Raw genomic sequence first — 14,752 nt, 5'->3', positions numbered from 1 at the left:
ATGAAGTGTTCATGAAGTGTTTAATGACAGTATTAACATAATGAGTACACATTTTACCAGGTTCACAAGTTTTGATCTCTACCTCCTGCCTTCAACAGACTTGGGGACGATTTTCCTGCTAAGATTTCTTGGGCAGCTGCTATTTGGCTCCTTCTTTTAGTGCAGCTCATGGATCAGGACTAGGAGAGGGATGATAGTTGAGGAAGCAGTGAACCATTTCCAATCACAGAAAAGAAACAGAAAGCAAAACTTGTGCTTCCTGGTCACCACACTTATTTCGGAAAGATACGTTAACATCACCCTGACCAATGATTAGCCTTAAGATACTGTCAGAACTTTGCAAGAGGTGAAGGAACTTGTCTCTCTAGATACTGGTCTTGCCTCATTTTTATGTTGAGTTTTGCAACACAGGTACTCTTTGAGTCCTCAAAATCCTAGTAGCCATGTAGTAAGTCCAGTAAGTTGTTTAGAAAAAACTTGTTTTAAAACATTAGTTAACTAAATCAATCCAGTATGGCTTTCTCTTAAACAGACCACCCTCGGGGGGCCTGCGAGGTCAAGCAAAAGGGAACTGGCTCTCTCTGCATTAAATTTCGGAAGGGAATAGGAGCCAGCACTGCTCCAAGGTGAGGTTAGACACTCAGCCACTGGGGAAGTCTGTAGAACATTCTCATTTATACTAAAAACAGATCCTTATGAAAGAATTCAGTGACCCTCCTTTCCCTTGGACAATGTGCAGAAGCTCCTGCAGGGTGGCATCAGAATATTCTGCAGCTTCCTGATAGCTCTGAGGTGAACAGTCATTACTGATGCCTTTGTAATGCAGATCAGTAACATTTGCCTGCAGCTTCCTGTGGTTGCTCAGAGTGGAACTTGGAAAAAGCGTGAAACTCTGTATTGCTGACAACATGAGGTTTACTATTGTAACCAAATCCACCTAGGAGGATTTGTCCAACTAGCTACTACAGCCCAAAGCAACAAGTCTGCATTTCTAATAAAATCTCACCCACCTCAGGGAGATGTATTAGCCACAGTAACCACACACACAAATCAGCATCTTGAGCTAAGGAAAGTTTTAGAAGTCAACTACCGAAGTGAAAGCCAAGGTAGACAAGGTTTAAGACAGAATCCCCAAGTAGGGAAGAGTGAATTTCAGAGTTAGCATTTAGGGGAGGAAATGCCTCTGCAACGTGAATGGTGAGGGCACGCACCAGTCTGAGGTGACCAGCCTCACATATGACTGGGATACTCATCACCCTGCATCCTATCACTGGGGGGTGGAGAGAGGCATAGAGAGGCATGACAGCTGTGACAGCTGTGACCAGAGCAATGAAGATGAACCACAGCAGCCCCAGTTTCTGTTAACCCCTGTGACTTGTTAAGGTGAGCAGTAGAAAGGAAGATTTTTAAAAAATAAAGCAAGCAAGGACTTTCTGATTCAAGTAAAGGTGACTGGAGGTAGAATAAGAAAACACAAGTAGCTAAAGTGAAATAGTACGAGCGGGGCAGTGTCCTGTTCACAAACAGTAACTGGTGGCTGGGGGCACATAACTAAAGCGAGAGCCATGGAACTCCTGAGCGACAAAGATGCCAGCCACAGCTGCTGCAAAGGCGTCACCTGGCCAGGCTTGCCAAGGCACCTGGCATTGAGACACGGCTAACGTACCCACACTGCAGAGGTGCACTTGGGCCTGAGCCTTCAAGGAACCCCACAAAAAGTTGGCTCAATTCAGCAGCCATTCCTAACCAAATCAAAGACCACTGCAGTGCAAGGCTACTGTGATCTAAGAGCTGGCCACCTCATCAGTTCTGGACAAGCTGGGTTTTAATAAGACCTGGAGCAATAATCACGGCTTTTGGGGGGGGGGGAAGCTAGACCAAGCTTTTGGGGGGGGGGAGGGAAGCTAGACCAAGCCGTTGGCAGGCCTTTTGTGTATTCACTCGCAAGCAGTCAAGGAGCACAGCCTCCTACTCAGCATTTCTAGGGCTGCCAGCTCTAGAGCCTTGGAGGTTGGGGGAGGGGGTCTCAGGATCAGGAGTCACAACTTCAAATGCCCACAGGGCTGGGCAGGCAACCCGAAGAGGTGAAGCAGTCCATGTGGGGATGGGTGAGCTGGAGAGTGTTCTGCTTCTGAATAGGGCAGTCCCTGCTCAGCTGTGGCTGACAGGCTGCCTCGTGGGGACGCAGGCCCGGCACTGCCTAATCTCCCAGAAGCCAGAAATCTGAATTTTTACATCAATTCTCGATTTTTCAATGTTGGCAGCAGACCAAGCCAAACACAGCTGCAGCCACATCTGGGCCGCAGGCCTCCCAGTCTGCAGGAAGAACTGTCCAGGTGCCACATGTGCAAGGCCCCGGGGGTGTGGGAGGGGAGGTCTGGGCAGTCAGACCTGAGAACAGGCCTGGGAACTTCGGCAGGTGGCAATAGTCTCTTCTGATGAAGAGAAGAACCCGGAGAGAAAACCGGGGGGTCTTTCTAATGGAACCAAGCATGGCCTTCAAGGAGCTCAGATAAGAATCAAAGATGAAATCACTCAGGTGGCTCAAGAGGGAAAAGATTTATTAGCCCATTTCCAGGGCAGAGGGCCAGGGGCAATGGCAGGGTTCGGTGTTCTCACATTCAGAGGGAAGAAAAGGCAGCAGTAAAACCCACCTGACTGCCTTCGCTCATTCTGATCTACACAGCTTTGTGCTCACAAAAACCATCCTCTCCTCCTGCAGGGAGGACACAGGGCCCAGGATGCTGACCTAGGAGGGTGGGAATGGCTTGGTTTTACTCTTGGCCTTTACAGGCAGGGCTTGGGCTGACAACCCAGGGCACTGGCCATTGTGTTCACAAGGAGTAAAACCTGGGTTAGAAAGGACAGGTGAGGGAGCTGGCAAGCCATTTTGAAGGTCTGCAACAACCCCACAGTGTGGTTGCTCCCATTCCTTGACGCTTCTGGGAGATTTTAACTTTATTTATAAACAAGACAAAAATCCAAGCAGCATTAATTTAAGGGAACAAAGAAAGGTTTAAAAAAAAACCAAAACCCACAGAGAGGCAGGACAAGGAGTTGGTGAGCATCCAGAAGAGGAGGAGAGAAGTAGGAAGAACCAGTATTCCACCCAGTGCTGAATGTGCTTCTGTGTCTCTGCGGCCCGGGAGGCCCTTCCTTCCTGCTCCCCGGCCTGCGGCCAGACAGCAGAGGGGATGCTGCAGGGACGTGAAGACGGGCCCCGGAGCGCTATCTGGCCACTGACATAGGGAGTGCCGTGGATTTATTACCCCAATCAACCTCCCACCTTCACCATCACCAAGTGAAGAAATTTTTAACTCTCCTGTCCAAAGTCCTCTGAGAATTTCTTCACTTTCAGGAGGTCATCTGCATTCACGGTGGGCCGAGTGGTGGCCAGAGACCGGAGCATGTCCGACTGCAAAGACAAGGGCACGGAGCTGAGGAAGAGCCAGGCCCCAGGTCCCCAGCCTCCCTGTGTCGCAGACCCATGGGGTCCAGCAGGAAGAGGCCAGTGTTCCCGGTCACTCCCAGCCCCAAACGCAAAGCTCCCTCTGGTTGCCTGGGGCCTGCCTGAATGTCTCCTGTGACAGGACCACTCTTCCCTCCTGAGGCGGCTCATGTCGTTTCCAAACAGGCCTACTTCTCATCGGAGAGAATCCAAGCTCCCCTCATGTCTTAACTCCTGGGAGAAGCTCGTTCTGAGTGCACACCCACCACAGCAGCCACACTGGCAGACACCTGCCCCACATGACAGGCAAGACCATCGGGAAGACCAGGATGAGGAGAAGGCAAGACTAGTCCCATGAGGCTGCCTGTGCAAGGGCATCAAAGCAAACTGCCGACAGACACTTGCTGCCTCCTTCTGGGCACAAAAGCCAAACCCATGGAATGATGTAGTCACACCAGCGGGCCTTTATTCTTGCTGAAGAAAATAAAATGCTCATGCTATGGCCTCCATCCTGGGCCTCCACTAAGTCTAACAGCAGGAGCCCCAGCTACCCCGAGCCCCAAAGGCCATTCTCTGTTTCAGAAGAGCCACAACAGCCCAGGACAGAGAAGGGGAGAAGCCTATTTTTATTTTCAGACCCAAGACCCCAGTTTTCTGGGCTCTGTGTAGTCCCTCTCCCAGCCGGCCACTTACCATGCAAACCACAGGCTCTAAGAGTTTGTCACCAGGGACATCCATCCAAGTCATCTCCATGGCCCCTGGGTCCCCTGGTGAGCACGGGGTCAGGAGGTCATCTATCATAACGCCAGGGTTGGTGCGGGAAGGGCCACAGACCTGAAATCAAATAGGAGTTTGGCTGGAGGGGTTGCACCTCGGTGCTTAGGGAAGGGACAGGATGCCTCAGGTTTCAGAGTCCTGAAGAGAAGGTAGCGGTAGGGGATGAATCCATGCCTGGCTTGTAGGTCATCAGTCTGAGAAGAGAACGACTTCTTCAGAACGCCGAGGCGGGCAGTCTAAGTAGCTCAAAGGAGGATTTCAGAGGTTTGTGATTAGCATGATATTCCAGGCACTGTTCTCCAGAATCTCAATTTGTGGCCCAAAATGTCTTGGTATCTTCCACTTCCTAATTCCATCAGATCTCACCACAAATGTAGTGACATCAAAAATGTTTTTCTAACCATAGTTGCTTTATTGGCAACATCCCCCCAAATATCCCCAAGGCTAATTCCCTCACCTCCTTCAACTCTTAACTCAAATGCCACCTCGGGTGGCCTATCCTTTAAGAATACAACCTGCCTTGGGGCGCCTGGATGGCTCAGTCAGTTAAGCACCTGACTCTTGATTTCAACTCAGGTCACGATCTCAGGGTTGTGAGATCAAGGCCTGCATTGGGCTCCTCAATAGGCATGGAGTCTGCTTAAGATTCTCTCCCTCTCCCTCTGCCCTCCCCACTGCTCCCCACTGCCCCCCCCCACCACGCTCACTCACTCACTCTTAAAAAATTTTTTAAAAAGGGGGGAGTGGAAAGAATATGAGATAAAAAAAAAAAAAAGAAGGGGGCAACTAGGTGGCTCAGTTGTTAAGCATCTGCCTTTGGCTCAGGTCATGATCCCAGAGTCCTGGGATCGAGCCCCACATCGGGCTCCCTGCTCATCAGGAAGCCTGCTTCTCCCTTTCCCACTCCCCCTGCTTATGTTCCCTCTCTCACTGTCTCTCTGTCAAATAAATAAATAAAATCTAAAAAAAAATTAAAAAAATAAAATTATTGTAGAAACGTGGGCATTTTTCATTAAAAAAAAAAGAAGAATACAACTTGCCCAGGGGCACCTGGGTGGCACAGTCAGTTAAGTATCCAACTCCTGATTTCGGCTCAGGTCATGATCTCAGGGTTGTGAGACAGAGCAGGGAGTTGCTTGGGATTCTCTCTCCCTCTGCCCCCCTACCCCCACTCACTCACTCTCTCTCTCAAATAAATAAATCTTTGTTTTTTTAAAGAATATAACCTGCCCACCCAACTCCAAACTTCAGAAACACCAGACTTCATCCCCTGCTCTGACCTCCCCCTCATCACCCTCTAAGAAATGAGTATCTCCTCAACTAGTGAAGAGGCTCCCATAGAGCAGGGATTTTTGTCTGCTGTGGTCACAAATGTCTCCCCAGGTCCTAGAACAGCACCAGGCGCACAGCAGGACCCTCAGCAGACACTCGACAGAGACACACTGTGTAAGAGGAGCTCCTCCTTAGAGCGGGTGATTTTGTACCCACCGATTCTTCAGACACTGAGGGGGGTCCCCACACATGACAGCATAGCACTGACTGTGGAGGTGGCAGAGGTGACTGGCATGGTGCCGTGTCCTCTGGCTTCACACAATCTGAGATGGTCACATTCGAGTAAGAAGAACTATAGGGAAAGAGAGCAGGTGCAACCCCAGACCCTGGAGCCAGAGGGCTCACTTTGTACTTGTGCTTGGTTCTCCAGGAGACTAAAGATCTATCACCTTAGCAGCTGAGGAACTGGCAAAGAAAGCTGATATTCCCATTCCTGTGACACTTTCTAAGCAACTCTTTGCTGGCCCATTCCCGCCCACCTTTTTTAAAGTAGGCTCCACTCCTGGTGTGGAGCCCGATGTCGGGCTTAAACTCACAACCCCGAACAACAGAGCAAGACCGGAGCTGAGATCGAGAGTCGGCTGCTTCACCAACTGAGCCACCTGGGTGTCCCTCCACTCACCTTTTTGAAGTGTGTTGCTGACTGAACTTTTCTGACAGGCTGCATGAGGGAGTCCCGCACAATGATGCTGATGTCGGCACCTGAGTAGCCTTCCGTCTTCCGGGCCAGCTCATGGATGTTGGCATCCGTAAGGTTGTGGGGAGTGCTCCCCAGATGCAACCGGAACATCTGGGCACGGGCAGCCTCCTCAGGCAGCGGGATGTAAATCCTCTTTTCAAACCTAGAGAGCCAAGCACATGGCAGGACTTGAGAAGAGATGGCCTAACAGTCTTCATGGAGATGGGCGCTGGGGCCCTCCAGAAGCTGGCTTCCCTGAGGACTCTGCTCACCATGCAGACATGAAGAAGCCTCCAGGGAAATGGAGTCAGGTTGCACCCACAACTGCCATCAGCAGGCTGACTACGGCTGGAGAAAGACCTCAGCCCCTGGTTTCTACTGGGGAAGACTCACCTCCTTCTAATGGCTGAATCCAACACCCAGGGGATGTTTGTGGCACCAAGAACCAGAGTCCCATCGTTGTTATTCCCTACCCCTATGGAGAAAGGGAAACACAGACGCTGACTCAGAACACCTGCAAGGATCGGGGAGCTTCTGGGGGAAGCACCTCAGGGCCTTTGTGTGTTCTGATCTGGGGCCAGCCCCGTGCCACCACCAGCAGGGCCCCAACCAGCTCTGCTGGGCCAAGAGCCTTCTCTGAAGCCCTGCCGGCCTCGGGAAGGGCAGAGGGCTGGTGGGCAAAGGCTGTGGAAACCTCTCTGCAGGCCTGTGCAGATGGAGCTGAGGACAGCTGCTGACATTTTCCCTCCATCTTAAGGATTATCAAATCCAGCCGCAACGAAATCATGAAGCCCTGGGCTGGCTGCAGGCGGACCGAGAACCGGGGAGGGCACCCCGCACTGGCACGCACCCTGCATCTGCACCAAGAACTCCGTTTTGATCCTTCGGGCGGCCTCGCTCTCATTTTCATTGCGGGACCCGCAGAGGGAATCCACCTCATCGATGAAGATGATGGAGGGCTTATGCTGCCTGGCCAGCTCAAACAGGTTCTTGACTAGCCTGTGAAGGTGACAAGTGGGGCTGGGATCAGGACACCCACACACATCCCAGCCAGGGGCCCAGTCTCTGCTTCTCTTTGCCCTTCCCACAGGCAGCTCAAGACTCCAGTCATGCTTGGATTTCAGCGACAGTGGTCCTCACAGTTCACATGGCAGCACTGTACCATGAGCAAAAGCCAGCCTTGGCAACAGCCCCACTCATTAGCTCTGGATTTAGGACAAGTCACTTACCCTCCTCTCAGCCTCAGTGTCACCCTCTGCAAAACAGGAGTCGGTGTGGAAAATAACTGAACTACGTGAAGTCCCTAACAGAGGATACCCACCTGATACCTAAAGATTGTGAGGGCCTTTGCCTTCCCTTCATGAGGACTCCTCTCCCCCAAGCACCCATTCAGTCGCAGCAGGCCTTGTCAGGACAGCGTCCCACCCAACAAGCTAGCAGGGTTCCCCTCTGCTGGCGACTTCTCCCAGACACCCAACAGTGGTTCCTCGGGGTGGTGGCTCAAGGGCAGGGATGCAGGCCTGGCAGTTGACTTACTTCTCACTCTCCCCCAACCACTTAGACATCAAGTCTGAGGAGGACACAGAGAAGAAGGTGGAGTTGTTGGCCTCTGTGGCCACCGCTTTGGCCAGGTAGGATTTCCCCGTGCCAGGGGGTCCAAAGAGCAGTATCCCTCGCCAAGGTGTACGCTTGCCTACAACAAAGAATAAACTGAGGTGAGCTTCCTCCTGGCTTGGGAAAGGGAACAGAAAAAAGCAGAGGGGACTGAGTAGTAAGTACAGTCAGAAGAGAAAAGTTCTACAAGACAACTGATTCTAGAAGCAAAGGAATAAAGGGAACTGAATTACCTGCTGAGAACCTGCTCCTAGCCCTGGCTCATGACCCCCAAAACCTTGCGAAGTGACACCGGCTGGCACTGGTTCCTGACCCTAAGCCCCCATGGGGATGGTCAAGTCACAGTTCTAGTCGCAAAGGTGTTTCTGACACGGGAGAGGAGCCAAGGAGCAGATGACTGTGATGAGTAGACCCTGGGGACTCTCTCGACTGAGAGCCCTGAGAGGGAAGGTTGGGCCCTCACCCTGAGGGCCAGGAGAGCTGAGTGGCCACCTGCTCCTGGACACCTTCAGAGCGGGAGCGCTGGGCTGGCTTCTGCAGAAGCTTGCTATTTTTACATCCGGGCCTAACTCTTACCTGTGAACAAGTGTGGAAATTTAATTGGCAAAATGACAGCTTCTTTGAGGGCCTCCTTGGCCCCCTCCAGGCCAGCCACATCATTCCACCGAATGTTGGGCTTCTCCATCACAACAGCACCTGCAAGAGGCAAGCAGAGCCTTCGACCTGGAGCCCAACTGACGAGTCTGGGCCGACTCTGCAGCGGGCCCTCGCCACAGCCGCCTCCCACTGCCACAGGGCCACGGGCCTCTTACCCATCAGTTGTTCTTGCAATTTCTTTTTCTCTGGATTATCCCCTTCACTGTCACTATCACTGCTGGGAAAGGAGACAGAAGACGACAGGCTAAAGCAAGAGGCAGGTGGCAAGGAGGCTCTGAGAGCAAGGCCAGGTGCTGGCTGCTGGCTTGGCGGTAGAGAGCCACCTGCCCTGCTCAACAGTGGTGAGAGACCCACAAGCAGGGACCTCAAGGATGTTCAGACCACCTGTTACCGACACTCCCTTCCACCTCCTCCAGGAAACCCTCCCGTAACCCATCCTTGTTTCTTCATTAAGGAAGTAACAACAGAGATGCATGCCCTCTCTAGAAGGCTGGTGAGGGACATGTGCTCTGGCTGGACTTCAACAGCTGGGCGGGCAACCGGAGCGGTCACTCGCCTTTCACATAGATACACAACCAGACAGCAAGTGGCTGTGACTCGGAGAAGAGGTGAAGTTTAAAGAGGGGAACCTGGGAAGGGAACACAGTCACTGGTCTCACCCCAGGGCCAATCCCTAATGGGACAGAAGTGATCAGCCATCCTCAGAACTCTTCCCGCCCTCCCGAGGACGCTTCACCTCCTGCCCCTTCCTCTTCCCTTCCCAGAGCATGTCTCTCTCCCTGGGGAACCCTGTCCACCCAGGGCGCAGAGCCCCTCAGCTCTGGTGGGGCGGCAGACACACAACCCGCCTGTCTCTTGCTCTGTGACCCTCCCACCTGGGACCCTCCCCTTCGCCTCCAGGACACCACTGGCCTGTACACTCAGCTAACTGGAATCTGTGTGGTGGGCAAACCACAAATGTGAGGAAAGAGGCTGCAGAGCGAACACGGGCTTTGGAGTGGGACACAGAAGCCCTGCGTGTGGGTCCAGACTCCATCCAGTGCCAGCTCTGTGACCTGGGCCATCCCTGAACTTGATCTGCTGCCTCATCTGTCAGATGAAGACAGTAACTCTGATCGTCCCAGCAGCTGACGCTTATTCCATCCTCACTGCGCACCTCGCTTTACTTGTGGGGCTTTACCCACATCATCTCATCCGCTCCTCAGAGCAACGCTGGGCGGGAGGTTGCAATATCTTTCTTCTACAGAAGAGGAGCCTGGAAGCACAGGGGGTCATGGCACATGTCCATGGTCACCCGGCTAGGAAGTGGCAGCACTGGGACGTACCCTGAGAGTCCAACTGCAGAATCCCAGGCTTGTAACCTCCCTGCTGGCTCGAGTTTCCCTCACCGCTTTTCTGTGAGGAACCAATGAGACACCGTCCAAAAAGTATTGTGCAAAGTGCCCGACAAAAGCAGCTAGGGGCATTATCACTATGAGTGGAATTCCCCCAAAGGAAGGCAGCATGAGCACCAGGAATGGCAGCAACACAGGAAAAGGACACATGCTCAGGGGTCTCTGGTCCCAGCTGGGTCCTCCACTCCTCTGTACTCACCCCTTGCTCTCACTCTGATTTTCTTTGACTGGCTTCTTGCCATGCTTCTCTTTGTTTCGTAAATAATCCTTCAGCTTCTCTGCCCGGTCTAGGTACTGCATGCACTTCGCTCGAATGCTCTCCTTGGCCTTGTCGCTGTGTGCCTCATCTGCAAAAGGGGAAGTGGCGAGGGTGTACCTACCCTGCTCTCACAGGGGCTCTGCAGTCGGGGAGGGCCCTGCGTGTGACTCACATTTGATAGCGTGTAGGAAATACTCCACGGCATGCTGGTAGAGCCGGAGTGCCTCCTCGTAATTCTTGGCTTTATCCTCTTCTGTGGCTTTCGTCACCAGATCAATGGCTTTCTGGAAAGGCGAAGCAAATACCTCAGTGCTTCCCAAGAGACCAAAAATCCCTTAGGGTCCTAGGGCAGCATGAATCCTGCGGATCTGTTAGTCGCACACCATTATGTTGGCCTATTTTTCCAACATCAACTAGAAGCCTTGAAAGGAAGCTTTAAAAGACAGCCATCGCTCTTCACAGCACACTCATACAGCTGAAAGCAACCTCCTTCTCGGATTCACTCTGGATTTCCGTAAGTGGAAACCTGACCAAATATCTCAGGTTAGGGCTCAAGGGGAGAATCCACTTTCTATTCCTTGCCTCAAGGGAAAGAAAAACGGCCCTGGACCCAGAGCCTGGAATAGGAGAAACATCAGAACCAACTGACTGCTGTGCTGCTTAGCACGAAGGCCAGAAACCGCACTTGATGCCAGCCCTGAGTTCTACGAGACCCATCGAAGGGGTCTCTACTTCCTCCTACCAGCCCAGCCTGCTTCCTGTGGTGAAAAGAGAAGAGGTTTTCCTAAATTTGCTACTTAGGGGAGGGATGCTTAGACACATGGGTCAGTATACCAGTAGCTCTAGTAAGAAAAGCGCTTGCTGGCACACCTAGGTGGCTCAGTCAGTTAAGCGTCCGACTTGGTTTCTACTCAGGTCATGATGTCAGGGTAGAGGGATCAAGCCCTGCATCCGGCGCCGTGCTCAGCAGGGAGTCTGCTTAAAGATTCTCTCCCTCTGCCCCTCCCCCCACGGGCATATGCTTGAGCTCTCTAAAATACATAAATCAAGAAAGAAAGAAAGAAAGAAAGAGAGAGAGAGAGAGAGAGAGAGAGAGAGAAAGAAAGAAAGAAAGAAAGAAAGAAAGAAAGAAAGAAAGAAAGAAAAGAAAGAAAAGAAAGAGAAAAGGGCTTGCTTACTCCAAAGACATATATGTGCTGCCAACTGAAGGGAATGGTCCTCTGGAATCTTCTAAGAAGTCTGTGAGAATATCTTTGTGAATCTCACAAATCCTGTAGGCCTGTGCTCTAGGACTAAACTCCAAGCACGCTGGATCTTTCAGGCAGCTGCCCCACACCTACATATCCAGTTTTAGAAACCATGGCTTGGGGCGCCTGGGTGGCTCAGTCGTTAGGCGTCTGCCTCTGGCTCAGGGCGTGATCCCCGCGTTCTGGGATCGAGCCCCACAGAAGGCTCCTCCACTGGGAGGCTGCTTCTTCCTCTCCCACTCCCCCTGCTTGTGTTCCCTCTCTCTCTGTCTCTCTCTCTGTCAAATAAATAAATAAAATCTTAAAAAAAAAAAAAAAAAAGAAACCATGGCTTCACCAACCCAGGAAGCATTACCCGAATTATCCTCCTCAAGCTGATCTGCACTAGACACCAGGCCAGCAGATCCCACTGTATACACACAGTTCCGTCCACAGCAAACAATAAACCTCCTGACCAGCTCTTGGCAGGGCTCAGGCATTTGTGCAGCCCTTCCTCATCTGAAAGTAAGAAGTCTCAGAAAGGCACAGCTAGCTCTACAAAACTAACAGACTGGAGTAGGTTAGGCCAGGTTGATGATAAATGAACTCACCAGGTTGATGAGATGAGGAAAGGTGAAAGAGGGTTGCTGGCTACTATTTTCAAGCTCAGCTACCTCCATCACCTACAAATAGAGAATGGCCAGGAGTCCAGAACCTTCCTGGACGATTAGCTTAAACACAAGCTTCGCAGGTCTACTCTCCCCCAACAACCCCACTCTTCCTATGAGACAATGAAACGAGTTCTCCTGTCCCTGATGGCTTCTCTTCTCCAGAATAAACATGCCCAGTATGCCTTCCTCCTGGGGTCTGTCCTTTTGAAAGGCAGGGTCAGAACAATACTCAAGGGATGCTCTGCCTCCCCCCTTGAGATACTTTATTAATTAATGCACCTAAGGGCACATTAGATCTTTTTGGCAACTGCATGTGATGTTTCACAGGCAAGAGGCCTCAGCTGCAATTTGAAGAATAGTTTTGCATAACACAAGGGTGAGGTGATAAATAAAACTGCCAGCCTGCCGCATCTCTAGTAACACATATGGCAAGGATGAGGATGAAGGACAAGGCTAAGGAAGACGTGCTAACAGAAGAGCTGGCAAACTGTAAAGGACCAGATGGTAAATAGGTTAGACTTTCCTGGCCATACAATCTCTGTAGCAACTGCTCAACTCTGCCTTTGTAGCCCAAAAGCAGCCATAGAAAATACGTAAATGAAGGAGTAGGAATGTGTTCCAATAAAACTTTATTTATAGACACCGAAATTTAAATTTCATGATTTTCACGTGTCGTGAGATATCTTTTCCCAGCCTTTTAAAAACATAAAAACCTACGACATTATGTTAAGTGAGAGAAGCCAGTCACAAAGGACCACATATTGTATGATTCCAGTTACATAAAATGCCCAGAATAGGGGCGCCTGGTGGCACAGTTGGTTGAGCATCCGACTCTTGGTTTCTGCTCGTTTGGTGATCTCGGGGTCATGGGATCGAGCCCCGCATCGGTTCCGTGCTTAGCAAGGAGTCTGCTTGAGTTTCTTTCTCCCTCTCCCTCAGCCCTTCCCCCTCTCTAAAATAAATCTTCTTTTAATAAATGAATCTTTTAATCTTTTAATAAATGAACAAATAAATAAAGTGTCCAGAATAGGCAAATCCATGGGGAGAGAAATTAGCTGAGTGTTTGCCCAGAGCTGGGAGAGATACATGGTTTGTGGGGTTGACTGTAAAGGGTGTGGAGTTTCTTTTTGGGGTGATGAAAGTGTTCTAAAAGCGTGGTGATGGTTGCACAACTCTGAATATACTAAGAGCCACTGATTTGTATACTTTAAATGTGTGAATTGTGTGGTGAGTTATATCTTAATAAAGCTTTTCTTTTTAAGATTTATTTCTTTTAGAGAGAGAAAGAGAGCGTGAACAGGAGAAATGGCAGAAGGAGAGAATCTTCAAGTAGACACCCTGCTGAGCATGGAGCAGATGCAAGGCTCCATCTCAGGACCCTGAGATCATGACCTGAGCCAAAATCAACAGTCAGAGGCTTAACCGACTAAGCCACGCAGGCGCCCCTTAATAAAACTTTAACAGAAATGTAAAAACATTCTTAGCTCACAGACAAAAATTGTCTGGGCAGATGGGATCTGCAGGCGAAGTTTACAAACCCCTCTGATAACAGATCAGAGTTTTTGCTGGTGGATGGCGGGGGTCTGGCTTTGGACTCTAGTTAATCCCTGGCCAAGTAGCCCAGTTTATTCCATGCCTCTGTTTCCACTATTTCCTCCACCTTCAGATATCTGAGTACTACCCAACCTTTCCAGATCCAGGCAAACGCCCCTTCTTCCATGAAATCTTGCCTAACTCCTTCACAGGCTTTATCGTGAGCATTTACTACGTAGCAGACACTGTGCTAAGAAGGCTTCACCTGAATTACTCAACCCAGGGCCACTGTCACAACAACCCTACAGGGTATTACCCCATTTCCCTGACAGGAAACCCGAAATTCTAGGATCAAGGTAACTAGCCCAAGGTCACATGCGAGTGAGTGGCAGAGCCAAGACTGAAGCCCAGGTCGGAGGCCTGGGCATGTTTCTGTTTGCCGTCCCAGGAGGACGGCAGCACCTGGAGGATGGGTCAGTCATGCATCCAGGTGGCGCCACCCCAGCACCACCAGGCAAGACCTAGGGAATGAATGAAGGGTCGCTAGTCCACAGGAGGAAATCCGAGCCTGGGGAAGGAGCGGGGCCTCGTCCTAAGGGAAGCAGGAGGAGGAGGGAGAGCAAGGGGCCCGACTGCGGGGCCGAGCTTTCCAGGCGGCGCCTGTGCTGTCCGCAGGAGGCTGATCCCCGCGGCGGTACCGGGGCGCCTCCGGCTGCACGTAGCGGCCTCGGGGCTCGGCCTGGCCCGGGCGGGGTGTGGGGTGGGGGTGGCAGGGGCGCGGGAGTTCTGGACAGGAGACGGCCCGTGGCTCTGGGCGCGTGAAAACAGAAACCGGCGGAGGCGGCGACAGGGCGGCGGGGCGAAGGCCGCGGTGCCGGGGTTCCGAGCAGGCCGCCCGCCCGACTGCTGGCTCGCAGGCCCCGCCGCGCCTCCTCCGGCCTCCGGAAGCCGAGCCCGGCCGCGCCGAGGTACCTGGAGGGTTGACGTTGTCATTTCATCTCCTGGGTCCGCCCCACACCCTGCGGCGCTGCTTGCGGCCTCAGTCCGGCCCCGGGGAGCCGAGCTGCTAGGTCGGGCGCGGGGAGCCCGGCGGCTTGGCGCTGGGCGCGGGCAGGGCGGCCGCTCGCAGCCGGAGCAGAGTCCGAGGGCGAGCGAGGAGCGC

At 52.0% G+C, this 14,752-nt stretch overlaps 1 protein-coding gene across 2 annotated transcripts; it reads right to left on the bottom strand.

Moving 5' to 3' along the window:
- Position 1: 1 nt before the first annotated feature.
- On the bottom strand, positions 2-14,752 carry VPS4A (vacuolar protein sorting 4 homolog A). Of its 2 annotated transcripts, none has more exons than XM_026495111.4 (11): positions 14,563-14,752; positions 10,333-10,444; positions 10,101-10,248; positions 8,663-8,724; positions 8,427-8,546; positions 7,773-7,929; positions 7,087-7,235; positions 6,630-6,711; positions 6,180-6,399; positions 4,142-4,282; positions 2-3,415 (listed from the first exon to the last, which is right to left on the bottom strand). In XM_026495111.4, exons 1-11 carry the CDS (start codon positions 14,581-14,583, stop codon positions 3,314-3,316), a joined length of 1,314 nt encoding a protein of 437 aa, XP_026350896.1. In that variant the 5' UTR covers positions 14,584-14,752; the 3' UTR covers positions 2-3,313. The 2 variants fall into 2 exon arrangements, with proteins under 2 accessions (XP_026350896.1, XP_026350897.1); XM_026495112.4 differs by having other exon boundaries at positions 8,663-8,721; positions 14,563-14,747.

Source organism: Ursus arctos, unplaced genomic scaffold (genome assembly GCF_023065955.2).
Source record: "Ursus arctos isolate Adak ecotype North America unplaced genomic scaffold, UrsArc2.0 scaffold_19, whole genome shotgun sequence".
Lineage (NCBI taxonomy): Eukaryota > Metazoa > Chordata > Mammalia > Carnivora > Ursidae > Ursus > Ursus arctos.
This window is presented reverse-complemented; position numbering and strand designations above follow the sequence as displayed.